Source organism: Chrysemys picta, chromosome 5 (genome assembly GCF_011386835.1).
Source record: "Chrysemys picta bellii isolate R12L10 chromosome 5, ASM1138683v2, whole genome shotgun sequence".
NCBI lineage: Eukaryota > Metazoa > Chordata > Testudines > Emydidae > Chrysemys > Chrysemys picta.
Window position 1 is genome coordinate 8565141 of NC_088795.1, and position 20993 is coordinate 8586133.

The 20993-nt window shown below is 44.8% G+C and overlaps 1 protein-coding gene across 20 annotated transcripts in view; it reads right to left on the reverse strand.

Annotated features, from left to right (window-relative positions):
- EPHA5 (EPH receptor A5) overlaps window positions 1-20993 on the reverse strand; it is a 395151-nt gene that overhangs the window by 90371 nt on the left and 283787 nt on the right. For 18 of the 20 annotated variants that reach the window (XM_008173251.4, XM_005285713.5, XM_005285712.5 and 15 more), the window contains 5 exons: window positions 18700-18825; window positions 16414-16599; window positions 7835-7896; window positions 5307-5516; window positions 2865-3014 (listed from right to left, as the gene is read on the reverse strand). In XM_008173251.4, the coding sequence (XP_008171473.2) occupies window positions 2865-3014; window positions 5307-5516; window positions 7835-7896; window positions 16414-16599; window positions 18700-18825 (734 nt within the window). Of the gene's footprint in view, window positions 1-2864; window positions 3015-5306; window positions 5517-7834; window positions 7897-16413; window positions 16600-18697; window positions 18826-20993 lie in introns of those variants that run through there. The other 2 variants (XM_065595858.1, XM_065595857.1) reach the window with 1 other exon arrangement.

A 20993-nucleotide genomic window follows, 5' to 3' on the forward strand; every position in this document is an offset into this window, starting at 1 on the left:
CAAGCAAGGGCTTCTGGGAGCAGCAGGCTACATACAGCCCTCTGTGTGCTGAGCGGAGCAGCTGCTGCTGTTGTCTGTGGGCTGCTGAGTGTTGAAGGCAACCAGGACAAGAGAAGTCCTGTTGCTGGGATCCAAGCGGAAAGGGAGCGAGGGAAAAGGTTCTGTGGGAAAGCCAGGGTGGTAAGTAGCTCTGGAGTGGACAGATGCTCCTCTGTGTAGAGGCTGGAGCTGGAACCTGGGATACAGGGAGGGACGGGGTCCCTCAGCGCCTCAGCTGTGCCACCCGAAGGTGGGGAGGGAAAACTCTTCACTCCAGGGGTGGAGGGGCTGGCTTGAACCCCAGCAGCAATGGGGTGAAAGGACAAATTTTGCTTAAGACTTCTTAGTCCCTGGTAGCACCTTGTGTTTTGACCGGCCAGTGGAAGTCTGCTGTTCTTAATGACACTAAAGCACACATGCTTCCAGCTGCCAGAGAGATACATACACCCGCTCACAGTGGGACTGATGTGACAGGCAGGCCTTGTTCTGGCTCTCTGCACATGGGTGGTTTCACCCTGACGGAGGCAGGGGCCCTGACTCTGGCCCCAAGTTTGCAGAGTGGTTTGAGTTACTTTAGAATAAAAAAATAGCTCTATTATACCGGCAAGCTACTGCACTAAAAGTGAAACAAGATAACCATCTCGGCCTGATGCAACTCCCATTCATTCAAGTTTCCTTGACTTAAACAGCAGTTGGACTGGTCCCTTGGATTGATATCCCCGGACTTTTCTTTGAACTCCCTGAAAACGACAGGACTTGAGTTTGCGGCATTTAACCGAAACGTTTGGTTTGCTTTAGTGTTACTCCTCTCTCTCACCACAGGGATAAAATGATGGTGCTACAGCTGGCATATGTTCTGCAGTGACTAAAATGTGCCAATCTGATGGTACTTTGAATTAAAGCACAACCTTGCAGGACACTGGGCATTCTCAGTAGGCGCTCAGCACCTCACGGGCCCAAGTCTCTGTTCCATTATTATTATTTATTTGTATTACCCTAGTGCCTAGGAACCCAGCCATGGTCCAGGACCCTTCTGTGCTAGGTGCTGTACAAACAGAACACAAAGACAGGGCCTGCTCCAAAGACCTTACAATCTAAGTAGACTCATAGAATCATAGACTTTAAGGTCAGAAGGGACCATCATGATCTTCTAGTCTGATCTTCTGCACAACGCAGGCCATAGAATCTCACCCAGCCACTCCTGTAACAAACCCCGACCTATGTCTGAGCTATTGAAGTCCTCAAATCGTGGATTAAAGACTTCAAGGTGCAGAGAATCCTCCAGCAAGTGACCTGTGCCCCATGCTGCAGAGGAAGGTGAAAACCCCCCAGGGCCTCTGCCAATCTGCCCTGGAGGAAAATTCCTTCCCGGCCCGAAATATGGCGATCAGCTAAACCCTGAGCATGTAGGCACATATAGCCCTAGAGTGTATAGCTCCATTGTGCTAGGCATTGTCTATGTACGATGAGAGACCATCCTTATTTAGGGTACATCTATACTACCCGCCGGATCGATGTATCATGGATCGATTTATCGTGTCTCATCTAGATGCGATAAATCGATCCCTGGATCGACGCCCGTACTCCACCTTAGCAGGAGGAGTAAGCAGAGTCGATGGGGGAGCCGTGGCGGTTGACTCGTCGCCGTGAGGATGGCCAGGTAAGTCTAACTAAGATACTTTGAGTTCAGCTACGCGAATAACGTAGCTGAAGTTGTGTATCTTAGCTCGAACCACCCCACCCCCCCAGTGTAGCCCAGGCCTTAGACTTCAAGCTCTTCAAAGCAGACAAGACAAAGGGTCGGAGGGGAAAGAGCGATGAAGTGTCATGCTCACGGTTAATGGCAGAGGCAGGAAGAGGATCTAGGTTAAGAGTCCTGTCCATTACACCGCATCACCTCCCTTTCTCTCAAGGAAGCAAGCACTCACTAATACAGACGGATCTCAAAAATTAAGCTATACTTAGGTAACTTTGTTTTCAGTTTTTGCTGATTTTTACTGAAAATTCCCCAGGTTTTACAAAAAATAGCAAGTTTTTACTGATTTTTCACCCAAATTTCGGACCATTCCAGTATATGGAAATATGGATTATGTTAAGAAAATCCAATCCATGACATTAGGTGGATGTGTTTATGTTACTAATAAATTAGTCTAAGTGTAAACGTGAGCTGGCTGCTAAAGTAAGGCAAGGTAGTAGAAAATACATATGCACACCCAGGTATACTATTCGTATACAGTTCATGAAATAAACCACAGCTTACATTGCTTTTATTTGAAATACTCTTACTTTTATCTATTTGTTGCTTTTTTCCTCTCCTCCTGTCCCCCAATATTAACCTCAATATTTAGCCAGAAAACTGTGAAGTTAATTTTTCGTACTGATTTTTACTTATTTTTTAATTTTCATAATAAACACGGATACATTCCCACTAAATTTTAAATGAAATAAAAATGGAGACCAAAGGGCTTTTGCTATAGTTGACTGGACAAGTTTGTAAATGTAGCTGAAATTATATCATTTATCAACAGGCATCCTTTGGCAGACCTTCATCTTTAAACATAATACTGATGGACTCCGATAATAACCACATCAGTGGCACTACAGCAGTCTGCCAAGGGAGACAGTCTTTACTCCATGCAGACTTACTTCTCTTTGTGCAAAGCTTGTTTTGAGCTGCTGCATAAAAGGACATTCAATAAAAGAAATTTCAGGGGGAAAGCAAAATCATTTCACTGGGCCTTTTAAAAGCAGCTGTCACTTTCAGACTGAAAACACTGGGCCAGTTCTGTCTCTGATAGCAAAGAGTGGCTTTGGCAAGTACTTACATCTTGATTGGTCATCTCCCAGTAGGGCCTCTCTCCATAAGACACTACTTCCCACATCACTATCCCATAGCTCCAGACGTCGCTGGCCGAGGTGAATTTGCGGAAGGCGATGGCTTCTGGGGCTGTCCATCTGATTGGGATCTTCCCTCCCTTGTGTGAAAAAAAAACAGAAGGTGGAGTGGGGGGCGAGAGAAAAGCAACATTTCTTACAGCATCGAGGGAGATTTTTTTCAGTTCCTGAATGATGCTGGAAAGAGATGTAGAATTTTAAAGTAAATCTGCTTGACAGCATGGGGCCTTTCTCCATATTATCTCAGCCCATAAGCATTTGCAGCTGACTATTAATTGGCTGACCTGAAGGGTTGTTGTTTAAATTCCGTTTGAATGCTGGAACACGTTTAGCATTCACATCTCCGTTATGTTGCGCTGGATGGTAGGGGGAAAAGCCAAGTGCTCCAGCAATCGATACAGTGAACTTTCAAGAGTTTCTGACAGCAAATGGGGAAGGAACAAACACCTTAAAAGCTCTAGGTGACTCTGGGGTAATGTGAACCTCATTCAAATTACAGGGCAGGAGGCTGGATTTTATTTTACAGATCTTTGACCCCAATCCTGCAGTTGGAACCAGGTAGGTGGGCCACTGAAATCAACAAGGTTCCACATGAATGCAAAGTCAGCCAGTGCAAACTTGATTGCAAGATAGAGGCCTACCTAAGAGATGGGGAGACCAGATGAGTGACAAAAACATCAATGATTCCTTCTCTCTTTGATTATTATTGATTTTTTGTAATATTTCTTGCATAACTAATGTCTCCCTGCATATATCTAGGGATTTCAGATTTAGGGATTTCTCCCTGCTTTCTAATTTTTCAATGTTTAACTTTATGCAAATTATAATAACATTTTAATGATAATATAAATCATCTCTAAGATATTCAGGATTAAAAAGAGGATTTTAGTCAGGGTTTAAAGAGTTGTTTTCCTTTAATTATATCAAAATAGGTCCCTCTTTGAAGGCCCTTGCTCCCAGGAATGAGCTACCCGCAAGGCTGAGGGATATTCAGGGAACCTCTTCAAACAATTTTTACCTCTGCAAAAACAGTAAAATTTGGGGTATATTTTTAGAAAACCTTATTCTTACAATTTTTCTTCAGTGAAGCATTATTAGTTCAAACCTTAAGCCAGTGGGGGTCAGATTCTTAGCTAGTGCCATTCAGCATATCATAACTGTTTATCCCAGATGAAGATCTGGCTCCAAGAAACCCTTATGTGCCTAACTAGGTTCTGAGCCTCTAATGTACAGGTAGACTCCAGTTGCCTACATTTTTCCAGGGTGAAATCTCCAGATAAGGTGGTGGCTCTGAGTTACTGGAGGGTTCTGAGCACAGATGGTGAATTTATGTTACATACAATATGATGCTTTAATCATATGTGTAAAAAAAAAATTACACCTGTTTGCATGAAGCTCTGTGGGATTTCTTTCGGTGGTCTGCAAGGGTCTGTTCTTGATTTTTGTTGCCTGGGTTCGAGCTGCCTGCCTCTAACAAGTTCTGTCTCAATGAGCAAGTCTACTCTGGACCTCCCGAAACATGGGATGGGCAGCACTCGTAGCCTATCAGTCACGTGGCTTGGCCGCCTGCTCTTGTGCCTAGGACCTGCCCATGTTTTAACCACAGAATCCCAACTTGGATTTTCACTCTGGAGAAAGGAGTAACGTGGATGGGCTTAGTTCACACCCCTTTTTCACTCCCTTTTGGCTCTGTATCACTTCTCTTTCCAGGTCATACTATATTCCAACTATATTCAACAGGCAAGTGCCAAAAAGGAGCTTAGCTTTAGACTTCTAAGTACATATTTAGGTATCTCAATAAGCAGCCTGATATTTCACAGGTGTTGACCACGCAGCAGTCCTCTCTGAAGACAATAGGAACAACCGGGGTGCTGGGTGCTTTTGAAAATCAGGCAATTACTTAGTTGCCAAAATATACGAGCCTAGTGTTAGACTCCTATTTTTTAAAATAATCTCAGCTGCGTTACCTCATTTCTCGCACCGATGCAAAGTTACACCTACTCCAGCTACCGAGTGCATTTTCGGTTACAAAATAGAGTAAGTCAACTGAAGCCTGCCCAGGATTGAGCCATCAGATAAACTCTCCCCACACCTGCCCTCTTCTGTGTGCAGCTTTGTTTTTTATGACAACGTAGAGCCCCATTTTCAAAAGAGCTCGGCACCCAACAGCTCCTGTTTAGGCCCCTACATATACAGCCAGATTTCAAAAGAGCTCATGGCCAATGTAGGCACCTAAGTGAAATGATGCTTGATGGACACTGAGCCCATTTCAAAATCCGGCTCCAACTGCGAGCGTGAGCACTTTTGAAAATGCCACTTGGCCGGTTCCCTCATTTCCTTTAGTTCAATGGTCCAGTATCCCCAGAACCTACCCTTGTTGTGTACGCTGCTTCAGGGTCATCTTCTAGGACTCTGGACAGCCCGAAGTCAGACACTTTGCACACTAAATTGCTGTTGATGAGGATGTTTCTGGCAGCGAGGTCTCTATGTACGTAACCCATGTCTGACAGGTACTTCATGCCTGACGCAATGCCTCTCAGCATCCCAACCAGCTGAATGACAGTGAACTGCCCATCGTTCTTCTGCAAAGATAAGGGGGGATTTCAATCACAGTGTGCAGTGTTCTTCACACCCTGAGTTACACACATGCACAAATAACAGAGTGAGGGGCAAGTCTCATGCAAAGGCAAATAGGTGAATTCATAATTAATGACCATGATGCTCTGGCCCAGAGGCTCCTGAAGGTGTCATAGTTTGGAATAGTGATCTCTAAAGACTAAGCTGAGACAACAGAGTTCTTAACTCATGATTAGGGAATTACCTAATGTAACACTTATAGTGTAGACACATATCTATGTAAGCAGGGTCAGAATGAATTCTCCCCTGACAGCTAGCTAGGAGAGGGAGAGACTTCAGGAACAAACTGTATTTACATGCACCTATTAAAATAAATAAATAAAATAAATTAATTAATGGAGATATCCCATCTCCTAGAACTGGAAGGGACCTTGAAAAGTCATCAAGTCCAGCCCCCTGCCTTCACTAGCAGGACCAAGTACTGATTTTGCCCCAGATCCCCAAGTGGCCCCCTCAAGGATTGAACTCACAACCCTGGGTTTAGCAGGCCAATACTCAAACCACTGAGCTATTCCCCCCCCCTCCATGTATTCTGCTTAGATATCCAGCAGCTAGAGCGGTGTTGCTCAAAGTAAACAACTTTGGCTGGTGTTGGGTTACAAATCACTTTAGTACTGAATGCAGGGATAATGAAATGCTGTTATCAATGGTGCTGTCATTATGGTATGAATAAAGGGGAGGAGAACTGTGCTTAACCTGTCCCAAATGAGGCGGTCACCCTCAGTTGAAAGGACCCCAGTAAGCCAGGGGCTCAAATGCCAGACCCCTGTGAAAGTAAGAGGGGTGAGGACTCTCCCCAAGGGTCCCCAGTCTGGTTAAACCTGTTCCTCTCCACTGTTCAAAGAAAAGGCTAAATAGACTTCATTAGGAGCCTCTTTTTTACTTTAAATGCTCAATCCGAGCTGAAATCAGTTGTGGTGGGACTGTATGTCTGCCCAGCCTGCTAAGAGCTAAAAATCACTAAGGACTTGTCTACACTGGCACTTTACAGCGCTGCAACTTTCTCACTCAGTGGGGTGAAAAAACACACCCCTGAGCACTGCAAGTTTCAGCTATGCCCCTCGTGGAGGTGGGTTTCTATATACGCTGCGAGAGCTCTCTCCCACCACTAGTGCCGTGACTACACAAGGCACGTTAAAGCACTGCCATGACCAGCATTTTAACGTTGCTAGTGAAGACGTGCCCTAAGAGACTGACCTGCAGAGGTCACAGTGGAGACCCAGGTGGCAACAGAAGTTGACTGACTGACGGGCAGCCGGCAGGAGCGGCCTGTGAGAGCGGCGAGCAGGTGGCTGGTGAGGTGGCCAGCAGAGCGAGAGGCTGGCAGGGTGGCCAACGGAACAAGCAGCTTGCAGGGTGGCCCAAGCGGCTGGCAGGGCAACCAGCCAGAACAAGTGCTCAGATGGTGGAGCAAGGAAGGTGCCTTCTTCCCCGGGTGGAAGGTGAACTCACACAGATGCGCCTCTGAACCCTGGGTCCTCATTGACCAAGGACAACCACTGTGAGTGGGGTATGGTAAGGAAGCAGAGGCGGGCACGGTTGTAGAACTCAAGAACATGAGGTGGAAGGCACTGCCCCACGCACTCTGGGGTGGGTGTCCTGCTCATAGTTTTATGGTTATGAATCCTGCTTGTGTCATTTTCCCTAATTAATGTCGGGTGACTTCTCTCCTTTCATTAAAAGTTTCTTTTCTACACTCAGACTCTGTTCTTGTGAGTGGGGGAGTATTGGCTCGAGCCGGTTCTGTGTTGTAAGGAACCCCTAGCTATTGAACCGGCCCTGGTTGCTGCCGGCTCCACCTGGCAGAAGGGTTACATATGTAAAAACCCCACGGGTGACAATCCCTCCGAGTCAAGGTTGTAAACAACATAGGTCACATGCAAACCCTCCTCTCCCCCCCCCATGTGTCTTGCCCACGTGATCTAATCCTCACTACTGACAAAGTGCCATCAAAACACATGTAAATCTTCACTCCACAGGGTCATCTGGAGGGTTGGTGCCAAAATGCAGCTGTGTAAAGGGAGGCATGAAAACCAGTGCTTTTCGATGCAGAGCTCCTCAGAGAAAGAAAAAGAATACTTTGTATTTTGTTGTTATTCTATTTATTTGTTGTTCTTTTATTTATTTGTATTGTGGTAGATGGAGCTAGGACTTGGGGAGCTGTAACTTCACCAGCACTTCACAGTATTTCTCAGGGGGAATGACCTTTACAGGAGACCCCACTGTCCGCCAAGAAAAACCATCTGAGCATTTTGAATCTTACCTTTAAGAATGTGTCGAGAGAGCCATTCTCCATGTACTCTGTCACTATCATTACTGGCTTACCTGAAAAAAGGAAGATCACAAGTTTATTAGCTGCAATTCATCTAAAAGAAAACCCCCAGCGTTTGTCCACTCTGATTCTTAATGTGCACACACAGCCATGTTGAACCCATCTGTCAATCCCAAACGTGTACAGTTACACAGCGAGAGACAATCCCTGCCCCAAAGAGCTTCCAGTCTAAATAGACAAGACTTGCAATGGGTGGGATAAAGGAAATATTGTTATCCTCACATTAGAGATGGGGAACTGAGTCACAGAGAGGTTAGGTGATAAGGTCACACAGGGATTCAGGAGAAGGGCCAGAAATTGAACCAGATCATGAGTCCGGCCCAGGGCCTTAACCACCAACTCAGCTTCATCTTTTCTCCTTGAGTGAGCGGAAAGTCTGTGAAACGTGCTGTGTCCGAAGGAACCCAGGTTCCATTGCACCAGATGAAACTTCCCAACCACTGTGGGGAGCTAAGTTAATGGAGGAGGAGAAGGAAGTAGAGTGGCCACTCTTCCAGATGTTGAACTGTATGAGGTACTGAAGAACCTCTGCAAAGACCTACCAAAACCGGCACAAAAAGGAGGAAGTAGAACTTCCAATCACAACCCCCAAACCCTCTCCAAGCTCCAACCCAGGGCTGTGTGAAGGAATGTCATCACACACATGGATGCAAAAATGTACTACATGAGGTCTAAATGACATGACCTCTTGTACAAATGGGCGATATTCATTCCAGGTATCATTCCAGTGATGCTGGGGGGACAAATGTGGGCCGATGATTTGTGCTTCATCATGAGTGTTGCGGGTTCAGAGATCTCAGTGCTATGCTGCAGTTCTTTTGCCCAGGTGGAACAGTGCTCCAGGTGAAGGCAATAATCAGTGGGAAAAACATGATTGGTGCGTATCTGGAATGCCCGTTGCCCTTTTTTTATTTTCAGATAGGTATTTTTTTAATTTTTTTAGCCTATGGAACTCATTGCCACAGGATGTTGATGCCAGGAACTTAGTGGGATTCAAAGAAGGATTAGACATGTCTATGGATAACAACAATATCCAGAGTTAAAATAGGAACTACATTTAAAAAAATACTTTGGAAGTGAATACCCTACGCTTTAGAGTTTAAACCAATCTCTAACTAGTGAAGGCAGATCATCATAACTGCCTACTAAGGGTTTTTTGTTTGCTTGTTTGGTTTTTTACACCTTCCTCTGAAATACCAGGTGCTGCCCACTGTTAAAGACAGTCCCTCAGTCCCGCGCTGCTTCCAGCAGCCCCCATTGGCCTGGAGCAGCGAACTGTGGCCAGTGGGAGCCGCGATCGGCCGAACCTGCGGACGCGGCAGGTAAACAAACCGGCCCGGCCCGCCAGGGGCTTTCCCTGAACAAGCGGCATCCCAAGTTTGGGAAACACTGGACTATAGGATGGACAAGCTGACTCAGTACACCAGTTTCTATGTTTAAAAAGAAGTGCACCCAATTACACCCAGGAACCCTACTGTGGTTGCAATTAGAGCCAGAATTTGGCTGTGGATATTAAGTATGCTCTCTACTGAAAATGGTAACAGAAAAAGGAAGGATTTTCTCCAGATATGTGTACTGAAAATATGGCCTAATTCAGGGAGTAAGAAAAAAGGTGATCCAAACAAAAGTTCCAAAAAGACTGCGGCCTCCAACAGTTGGTAGGAATAAGAATGTTTTTCCAACTCCATTTGATGAATTTTCATGCCCGAGTCATTTTAATGGTAATTATATATAGTTTTTGCTCAGTTTTTATATCTAATTTCTCGCTAGCTTGCCACAACGAGATAGCAATAATTAGTGTGGCTTGCTCCAGGCCTTGTAAATTCAATGAAATCTTATAAAGAACATGTACATTATTTTGTATTTAAATCAATTTCCATTAACTAGCATGAAGCACAGACAAAAGAGAAACCATCAATTATTTCTAAACTGCATTACAATGACTCGCGTAGAAATGATCAGCTAAAACAGCTGCATGTCATAACATGATTATAAAGGTAACTGCTCTTAAAATAATTTCCTATTTTGCTGTTTAAGTTGATCTTAATCTTTGTACATTCCTGTCATGTTAATTGACTAATAAATTTGACTAATTTATGGGTTAATAATCTATGTAAATAAACATAATTGTGTATTCATCAATCAAAACACTGAGTGCCGTGCAGATATGACCCTGAAGCATTGTGGGTTTGCATTTCTTTAATTTCTTAATGAGCATTGGAGTTACCCCCTTGTATGAGTTAAAGATTTGGCAGCTGTATTATTATTCATATTACCGTGGCAGCTCAGGGCTCTACGTGAGATCAGGACCCTGTACAAACATAGTCTCTGCCACAAAAGATCTTACAATCTAAACAAATAAGGGCAGGAGAGGAAACAGAGGTGTGGTCACTGGATGATCAGTGGCAAAACTAGGAAAAGAACCCAGCTCTTTAGTACTTGAGCCATCAACCCCTTGCCACTGCCGCTCCCTCAACACTGGTATCGCTCTCGCCATTATAACGACATTTGCTGTTTGTCCTCTGTCGATCTTAGGTGCTTCAGGGAGGAGGGTGTGTATTGTAATCTCCGTGTGCAAGAGGGGGAATCTGAGGTATCGATCGGTGAAGTGACTTGCCCAACATCACATAGCAAGTCTGTGATTGAACTTGGAACAGAGCTCTGTGGCCTCCCTATTCACTGGCCCCGTTCGGCTTCCCTGAGTCAAAGTTTGCTATAAAGCCCTAAGACTGTTTTCTGGGAGAACCTCTGACCTGGCAGGTCGGCCACCCCTGAAGTGAATGATACATGATTACCTCTCAGTGAGTGCTCTAACCACTGGTCTATAGAGCGATCCTCAATTGTCCTCTGGCCCAATTAATCTTTAATTAAAGTGGGATGGCTTGAACAAGAGAGACTGAGGGAGTCCCATATCAGAATACCCCATAGTCAGAGCACTCACCTCAGAGAGGGGAGATGTCTATGCAAATCCCTTCTCCTCATCAGGCAGAGTGGGGAACTGATATGGGCCCCCTACATCCCAGGCATGTACCCTAACCACTGGGCTAAGGGTTATGAGGGAAGCTCTACAATGCCTAAGTCCCTATGTAGATCTGAGCCTGTTCGCCTTTAAATCAGTACCACTGGTGACATAGCAGCATCTGCTGGAAACAGCTGTACAAACATAACTGGATTTCTGTTCTGCTCTCCTACTTCTTCTGTAGGAGCGGGGCAGCTTTTTTTGCCCAGAAGAGTGTAGAGTGCTTTTTCCAGGGAAGAGCTGGCAGAGCACAGCATCCTATAGACGAAGTACTCAGCACCTTGCAGGACCAGGGCTGGGGTTTCTTTCTTCCAGACAAGTTAAGGCTTGCTCAGGGCCTGGTATATTCCCATTCTGCTATTCTTTGAAAGGTTGTTGGTTTTTAATGTGAAAAAAAGTCAGTCTTTTAAATAAAAAGAGCCCGTGAAACTCCCCAAAGCCCCTGCGCTGCGTGTATTATAGCAAGATGTCTCTGTGCATCATAAATGAGTAATTGAAGGTAAAAGACAGGCTCTTCAGTCATAAAATCTCTGCAGACATCGCTGCATTTATGGTGTGCCCCGTTTAAGGACAGATTGCAAAGGACTGTAAAGTTGGGTCCCTTATCTCTGACACTAACAGGCAGTGTTAGAGGAAGGATAGCAACTCACTCTGACACCACACTGAGGAGTACTACTTCAGGCTCCCAACTTCAGTCTCAATTAGAAGATTTCCTACCACTTACGTTTCATTATCAGTGTGCTGCAAATTGAGAGTAATTGTAGAATAAATTAGCATCATACCAGCCAGCATGAAACTAAAATGACAAACAGAGTGAGATTCAACAAGTGCCGGCACAGGGACAGGGGGGTGGGAAGTCATAGGAGCCTAGATAAGAAAAAGACCCAAAAATCGGGACTGTCCCTATACAATCGGGACATCTGGCCACCCTAGTCATTTACACAAATGGTAGATCAGTGAGAAGGGGCACGAATGTAGCTCAGGCCCTGATCAGCTTTGTGAAGTGGACTTGTCTCTTTGTGGCACCGAGAGACTAAGTGAGAAGCCTGTGGCAAAGTAGGGAATTGAACCCTTCAGAGAATTTTTACTGATGAGAAAGTGAGGCGCCGAGAAATGATGTGACTTATGCAAGGGCACACAGAAAGCCTTGATAGAACACAGAATGGAATGCAGGTCCCCCAGTCCCAGGCTAATACCTAACCATGCCTCCTGCCTCCCTCGCATTTGCACAGGGTAAAATGTCACTCCATTGATTTAGCTAGGCACTTACAGGATTCAGGGTCTCTCATTGACTCCCAATAGGGCTTGGGCTCCTAAATCCCTTAGGCAGATCTGAAAAATCTCCCCATATTTATTATCCAGCATTCACTCTATTTTTCAGATGACTGTGTGCTAATTATGTAAAAAATCCAGGACTTTGTTGGGGTTTGTTGTTTATATTGAAAGATTTGGTTTTCTTTCAAAATGGAATTTTAGCCTGATAAAGATCAAGAAAGGGGTCAGTGGCTACAGTTTTGGATGGACCATTGAAAGAGGAGGTAAACATGGTTTTACATTACTTAAATTTAGATTACATTTTGATTTTGAATTTAAATTAATTATTTTCCCTCCAGCTCTTGAAAATGTTGGGGTTTGGGAACTGAACAGACTTTATATATAAAATTTCAACTGAAGTCAACAAACGGGCTTACACCAAGAGTGAGTATGACGTTACCCAGGGACGGGGACTTGGAATGTAGAAAGCAACAGCTGATCCAGAATTTCATTAGATTATTCAGAGCTTTTTCTTTCAGGATCCTCCCTCTTCTTAAAGAAACAGACTCTTAATGTAATGTAACTCTGGTTCTTTTAGTGTGAAGCTTGATTACATGTGAGCCAAGGGCACTGAATTAAAAACTATGCCTGTAAAATATTCCACTCTCTCCTGAATAGTTGCAGGAATAGTGGCAAGGAAAAGGCATATCCAGAAAGGACCTTAGCTAAGGCCTTAATACAAGTGGAGGCAGTTCACAATGGACCAGAAGCCTAAGAGACTGAGTGGTTGAAGTGCAGTACCAGTGACAGCTCTTATCCACCCATGCAGACCAGCTTGAAGGGACAGAACACAGCAATGGAAACAGACCCAGGGTTGACCAAGATCAGCTAACTTTTCTAAAGCAATTTTTAAACCCATTTCTTTGTGTTAGTTCAGACAACTTCTTTTCTAGGCTATATGGCATACGAAGGGATGCCATTGGTTGTATGGTATGTGTCAGTGTCAGAAACAAACAAGACAAAGTTAAAGAAGTTCAGGGGTGGAGCGGGCAGGGCTAGTATTTTCTGCTTATTTAGTGGTGATTTTCTTACTCTCATATGAATTATAATATATGATGTAACTGATATAAGTACCATATAGATGGAGGCCAATAGATCTGCAGTCAGGAAATTGGTGAACACATGATAACTTGCCTATGGTTGCATTACCTGTCCCCCAATCCCTCTCCCTGAGATTTAATCTCACATCCAATCCCCTGAGCAGCTTCAAGGATTTGAAGTCAATGGAAAGATTTGTGCAGATTTCAGTGACTTTGGGTCAGACCCTCAAACAGCATTGCGCTAAGAAAAACCAACCCTCCTTCTCTAAATGTGGAATTCTGACCCACAAGTAACACCTATCCAAGGCCCAGGATGCACAAGACTCAGGCCTGGATCAGACCAAAAAAAAGTCACAGTTTGATTTAGTTGTGGATTGGTCCTGCTTTGAGCAGTGGATTGGACTAGATGACCTCCTGAGGTCCCTTCCACCCCTGATATTCTATGATTCTATGATTAAAGTCCAATATTACACATCCCTGTAGGGCTAGACAAAAGAGTTTTCCACCAAGAACCATAGAAGGGTCATAGAGATCATATGACCTGGCAGATCATGCATTGGCCTGAGACTGTGGTTCTGTTCCCAACTTGGTCAGTGACTTTGGGCTAGCCACTTTAACGGCTCTCTGCCTCAGTTTCCCCATTTGTAATAATGATACTGACCTCCTTTGTACTAACGAAAGTGCTACATAAGAGTTAGGTATTCTCATCATGTTGGTTTTATGCCTAGAAAGGCTATGTAAGGTTAACGCTGAGAGTGTTTGATGTTCTCTTGCTCTGTTGAACTCATGGTACCTAAGGCACAAGGCTTCTCATCCCAGGTTCATACCAATAAAACCTCTACACTCCGCCTCACAACCATGTATTCCATGGTTAGTTAGATAGAATTGTTCATTGGATTTTAGCTCTTAAGTGATATATTTTAAAGTTACCTTTCATTGTACTAGTTATATACTTTGTAAATATTAATCTAAAGAAGAGTAAAACATGGTGCCTATTATTTTTCCTATCTAAATTTTTCTATAGGCAAAACTCAGAAATGGAATGGGTAAATTGGGAGGGTTAGGTTAGACCCCAAACTACCTGATTTGCACATGCACGTGCAGGCTGTGGGTACCCCCAAAGCCAGAGGATATTTTTCATTATTTCATTTTTCCCCTAAATCTTTTAAGAAATTAAATCTAGTACAAACGCAATAAAAAGAGTTGACTGCAAACAAACATCACTTCTCAAAATACCGCAGCTAATGTAGATAAGCAAAGATAAAGTGAGTGGCTAGAACTTTTTATGGGCTTTTGTTTTGCAAATCCCAATTAAAATACCTCATTGCTTTAAAAAAATGAACCATAACATTTGCGAAGCTATCTCTGGTGACTGTGGGATATCATACGATTTTTGCCACAATACCGATAATGTTGGTATTTAAATGGTTCCAACCAACCTTTGAAGTTAACCCTCATTAAGGTGGGTAGACTAAAATGGGCATTTCTCAGCTGAAGAATTTTTTTTTTTCTGCAAGGCTGAGTTAAAACTAAATAGGTTAATATTGTTAAAGTCCTTTGCAACAAACAAAAAGGCTACAAATAGCTTCCTTTAATGAAGCTCAATTTTTGCTGGAAACAGCCAAAAAATCCTGCAAATGATTAAAACTGGATGCCTGACACCCCCCCACACACACACTATTGTAAATCTGCAAAGCGTCAGATAAAGCTGGTTTGTACCAGCTGGGGGATCTTTAACCCTATAATCTCAGTTTTGTTCCAAAACTTCGTTTGGACTTGAAAATGTCCATGCTTCTTTTCAGACCAGAAACAATTTGTCTGAAGCAAACCATTCAAGCTGTTTTGGAGTGAAAAGCCAATAAAAACGTAACATCTTCCGGATATTTGCAAAAGACAAACAAGCACAACCCTTTTGTGTGTCTCTACAGCTCCTATATGGGCTGGTTGTTCAAGCTCAGAGGTCTCATCCATTCAGTCCATCTTAAAATCTGGAGTCTGGAACAAAACTGGTCTGAAGAAATTATTTAAGGTTATTTTGCTACCCGACCAGTTAGACTCCAGCGGCATCGGTACTGGGATTATAGTCAATGATTTGACAATCAACCTTTCCCCAGGAACCCCACAAACTCCTGCTCCCAGTAAGGTGGATTTCTATTACTCCTGGCACTGCAAGCAGTTCTAGAGGGAGCTTGTGTTACAGTATATCTACATTGCAATCAGAGGTGTGACTGCAGCATGTGTAGACAACCTGAGCTAGCTTTGATGGTGGTAGCTTGAGTAACAACAGCAGTGAAGCCAGGTCATAGCACAGGTTGTACAACCTACCTGGGATCCTGGCTATGTATTCGAGTGACCAGTCTGTGCTCATAGAATCATAGAATATCAGGGTTGGAGGAGACCTCAGGAGGTCATCTAGTCCAACCCCCTGCTCAACGCAGGACCAATTCCCAACTAAAGCAGCTCCAGTGGTACGGTTCTGATTATAATGTAGACATGCCATTAGTTAAGGTTATTTAGGGTCCTACCCAGTTCAGATGTGCTTCTGCCCCACTCCCCTGCTACCAGAGCTCCTACTGGCATCTTTTATCCCCAGTAAAAGGGCCACTCAGTGCAACAAAAATAAGTCTACTCACAGCACTGCAGGCTGGGAACTTGCTGCATTATTTAACTGCATCACAACAGAGTGGGAGGAAGGAAGGGAAAGGTGGAGCATGGCACCATCCCATAGTGTTCTGGGTAACCCAGCTAATCCAATCATGACAACTTTCCTGAAACACTACAACTTAGAAGACCTGTCTTCTTCTCCCAGCTCTGGTCACTAACTGGCTGGATGACCTTGGGCAAGTCACTTCACCTCCTTATGCTTTGTCTTGTCTAAATAGCTTGTAAACTCTTCAGGATTGGGAGTACCTCTCATTGTGTGTGTACAGTACCTAACACAATGGGGCACATTGTGCATTTTTTAGTTTGTAGTTTTAGTAACTACAATGTTCCTTCCTGGCTGTTTTTGTGAGAGATGACAAGTTTAGCAACCTTCATTTTAAAGTTGAACAAGTTCTCCTGACTCCCGGGGTTATAACTAATATCAACCCATTTGCTTCATCAATGAACAGAAGTCTACAGCAGCGGGTACGTACTTTTTGTGACAACACCTTCCAAGTGAATGATATTGGGATGGTCAAACTGTCCCATGATGCTTGCTTCCCCCAGGAAATCTCGTCTTTGCTTTTCAGTGTAGCCCACTTTGAGGGTTTTTATGGCCACTGGAAACTCGCGTTTTCCAGGCAGTTTCAGACGCCCACTACAAACTTCCCCAAATTCACCTGAAGAGAACAAAGTAAATAATCAGTGTATGTCTGAAAAGCACCTTGCACATTTATGGACATTTCAGTACATTAGTAACAATAAATGATGGTTAATGATAAACAAGGATGACATACATACATGATAGTAACACAAGAAGGGACAACTACAATTATCTAGTCTGACCGCCTGAGTAACACAAGCCATAGAATTTCATGCCCTCAAAATTGTTCTAGAGGCCAGAATCTTGTGGCTGAACATGAGTATATCTTTTAGAAAGACACCTAGCCTAGTTTCACAGACTCCAAGTGATGGAGAATCTACCACATTCCTAGGTAAGTTGTTCCAATGGTTAATGACCCTCACACTTAAAAAGCTGCCTTATTTCCAAATTGAATTTTCCTAACGTCAACTTCCAGCCATCGGATCAGGTTATGCCTTTGTCTGTTAGATTAAAGAACCCTCTAGTATCAGACATCACTGGAATAAATTGCCTAGGGTGGATGTGGAATCTCCATCATTGAAAATTTTGAAGAGCAGGTTAGACAAACACCTGTCAGGGATGGTCTAGATAATACTTAGTCCTGCCAGGAATGCAGGGGACTGGACTAAATGACCGCTCAAAGTCCCTTCCAGTACTATGAGTCTATGATCTTCCTGTGTAGGTAATTATAGACCATGATCAAGTCACCTCTGAACCCTGTCTCTGGTAAGTGAAATAGACAGAGCTCCTTTAGTCTTCATTGTAAGGTGTGAGACAAGGCAGTTGAGGTCAGGTAATATCTTTTAACAGACCAACTTCTGTTGGTGGAAAGTACAGCTTTAGTGCTACACTGAGATCTTCAGGTCTGGGGAAGGAAATCAGAATGTCTGAGCTAAATACAACTGGGAATAGATTGTTAAGCATAAGGGTAACATGTTGTAGGTGGTCACCTGAAAGGAAGTGGACAATTGAGGATTAGATTGTTATACATAAATGGTTTGAAGTGGGCAGTTAAGGGTAGCGGGCAGTCTGGTGTGTTACAAATTGTTGTCATGAGACATAAAACGAGTGTCCCCGTTAAGTCCGTGGTCTTTGGTGTCTAGCATAGGGTTACCATATTTCAGCGAGCAAAAAAGAGGACGGGAGGAGCCCCGCCCTAGCCCCGCCCCTGCCCCTCCCACTTCCCGCCCCCCCTGACCTCCCAACCCTCCCCCCGTTCCTTGTCCCCTGACTACCCCCTCCTGGGACCCCTGCCCCTAACTGCCCCCCAGGACTATCTAAGCCTCCCTGCCTCTTGTCCCCTGACTGCCCCAACCTTTATCCACACCCCCACCCCCAGACAGACCCCTGGGACTCCCACGCCCCATCCAACCACTCCCCACCCCCTGACAGCCCCCCCCCAGAACTCCCAACCCATCTAAACCCCTCTGCTCCCTGTCCCCTGACTGCTCCGATCCCTCTCCGCACTCCTGCCCCCTGACAGCCCCCCCCAGAACTCCCAACCCATCTAAACCCCTCTGCTCCCTGTCCCCTGACTGCTCCGATCCCTCTCCCCACTCCTGCCCCCTGACAGCTCCCCCCCAGAACTCCCAGCCCCCTACCCCCCCCCGCTCCTTGTCCCCTAACTGCCCCCTCCTAAGACCCCCCCCCAACTGCCCACCAGGACCCTACCCCCTACCTGTACCCTGACTGCCCAAAACTTTCTCCACTCCCCCCAAAAAGCCCCCCCCCGTTTCTTGACTGCCCCCTCCAGAACCTCCCTGCCCCTTCTCCTGCCCCCCTTACCCTGCTGCTCAGAACAGGGTGTTGGGCTCTGTGCGAGCCGGACACGTGGCTGAGCTCCCCAGCACAACAAAACCCGGTCCCTGGCCCTGCACAACAAAACCCGGTCCCTGGTCCGGACCGGGTTGCAGGGGAGAGCTGCCCTTGTATCAGCACAAAGTGCTCTCGCTCCCGTTTTGCTACGCATGGCAGAAACCGCTCCCAGTTGCAAAAGGGGAGGGCTGCACTTTGTGCTGAGACACTTGCTCAGAATGCAGGGCGGAGGTCCTCTCCAGCTGCTCCGGAGTCCAGCCCGGGACTTTCCTCCAGGATGTTAATGGCGGATAGAAGATGGTCATTAAACATAGCTCCATACCGGCTCCGATAACTCTTTCAATTGTTATGCATGACGCTTCAATTTCCTTGGCAAATTCATGGACGGCTTGATTGGGGTCTTCATAGGTATGTGGGTCAATATAAGTCCTTACTCCGGGCAACTTAACTGTAAACATAAATTAAAATTTAAACGGCACATGTAGTGATGGGTGAGGATAATACTAAGCTTGTCTCTTGTGCCGACTTTACTCACACTGGAGAACACTGTCAAGGAAAACCGATTTTCATGCAAAAATTAATAGCTGAACACTTTTTAAATACTTTGTATCTTGAAATGCAAGGCAGGTAAGCACTGCTGGAAAAATGTTACACTGTATTATTTAAGAAGAATACGGTACACACATAACTTTCTTTATTACATTCAAAACCACTGGGGTGATATTCAGCTAAAATCATATATAGACGTATAGGCTATATAAGTGTTGGCCAGAGACAGTAGTTAGAGTGTTAACCTGGGTTAGTAGATCTCATTTCATTCCCCTGCACTGCCACAGACCCCTGTGTGACTTGGGCCAGTTATGTAGGCCCAGATTTTTAAAGAGACAAGGAGGGTGAGTTAATATCTTTTACTGAACCAACTTCTGTTGGTGAGAGCGTCAAGCTTTCAAGGTTTCACAGAGCTCTTCGGGTCTTCTCCCACACCTGAAGGAGAGCTCTGTGTGAGCTTGAAAGCTTGTCTCTCTCACCAACAGAAGTTGGTCCAATAAAAGATATTATCTCACCCTCCCTGTTTCTCTAATATCCTGGGACCAACATGGCTACAGCAACACTGCATACAACCAGGGCCACCCAGAGGATTCAGGGGCCCTGGGGCAAAGCGGGGGAGCTGTGGCGCTTATACTCACCCAGCGGCGCACCGGGTGTTCGGCGGCATTTCAGCGGTGGGGGGCCCTTTAGTCGCTCCACATCTTCGGCAGCACTGAAGGACCCGCCGCTGAAGACCCGGAGTGACTAAAGGGCCCCCCACCGCCGAAATGCCACCGTTCACCCGGAGTGACTGAAGGCCCCCACGCCGCCAAATTACCACCAAAGACCTGGACCGCCGCCGGGCCAGGGCTTGCGGGGCCACTGCAGGGCCCAGGGCAAATTGCCCCACTTGCCCCCCCCTCCCCCCGGGCGGCCCTGCATACAACAGATTTTTTAAAGTGTTTAGGCACCGCTGCACTCAGTGTTGCAAAATCTAACTGATTTAGGAGCCTGATTCTCATTTTCAAAAGGAGTTTAGCCCTTCAGGAGCCAACATCCCATTGACAGTCTATGGCATTTAGACTCCGAAGGGCTTAAATCACTTTTGAAAAATGAGATGTAGGTTCCTAAATCCATTAGGCATTGCAACGCTGAGCACATCAATGCTTAATTACCTTTACAAAACTGGATCTTATTCTCAGATCCCCATCTATAAAACTTGATAATCCTGCCCCACCTCACAGCTATGCTATGACATTAAAAGTCTGTGAGGTGCTCAATGTTATGGAATAAGGACCATAGAGAGAAGATAGCCTAGGTGGACAACCCAGCCAGGGGAAAGGCGGACTGAATGTGAAAGGCCAGCAGGGAAGAAATACGAAGGACCAGATTTTCAAAAGAGCTCAGTTCCCATTTAGACACATGGGGGGAGATTTTTTCCCCTAAGTGATTTGTGCTCCTAATCTTTGAAAATCTCCTCTCTAATTGAGAACAACAGGTGTTGCTGTGTGCTGAGTCCATTTGAAAATCTGGCCCAAAGGAACCATCACCCTCAGGTTGCGGAACTGCAATGAATTATACCTATCACCTAATCAACTACATTAGTTCAAATAGCATTATCATGAATTAAAAACTGCCCAGATCACATGTTTGCAATATAACACATATTCAGGGTTGCACTCCTATGTAATAATAAATAATAATAATAATAATTAATAATAATAAATCAGTAATAGGCTTTTTCCATGGGACTCAGGAGGGGGAAGGTACTTGCACAAGAATTATTGTTACGATTATTGTAAATTTGCTTTGAGAAGCATTACAGCTACTGGCAGAGTAACTACTCATCCGCTTGAGTAAGAGGTTCACAATGCAGTCCTTGAATTGATTGGCTTCCTGCTGCCTGCATTAAATAGCAGTGACAGAGATTTGAATATACTCCAGTGCGGACAAGGTAAAAATGCTTTAGGTAAGTAACACCTAGCTCTTATACAGAAGCACTTTTCATCTACAGATCCCACAGCACTTTACAAAAGTTTTGTAACATCTGACCCTAGATTTATAGAAGGGCTATAATAGTAGTTCACA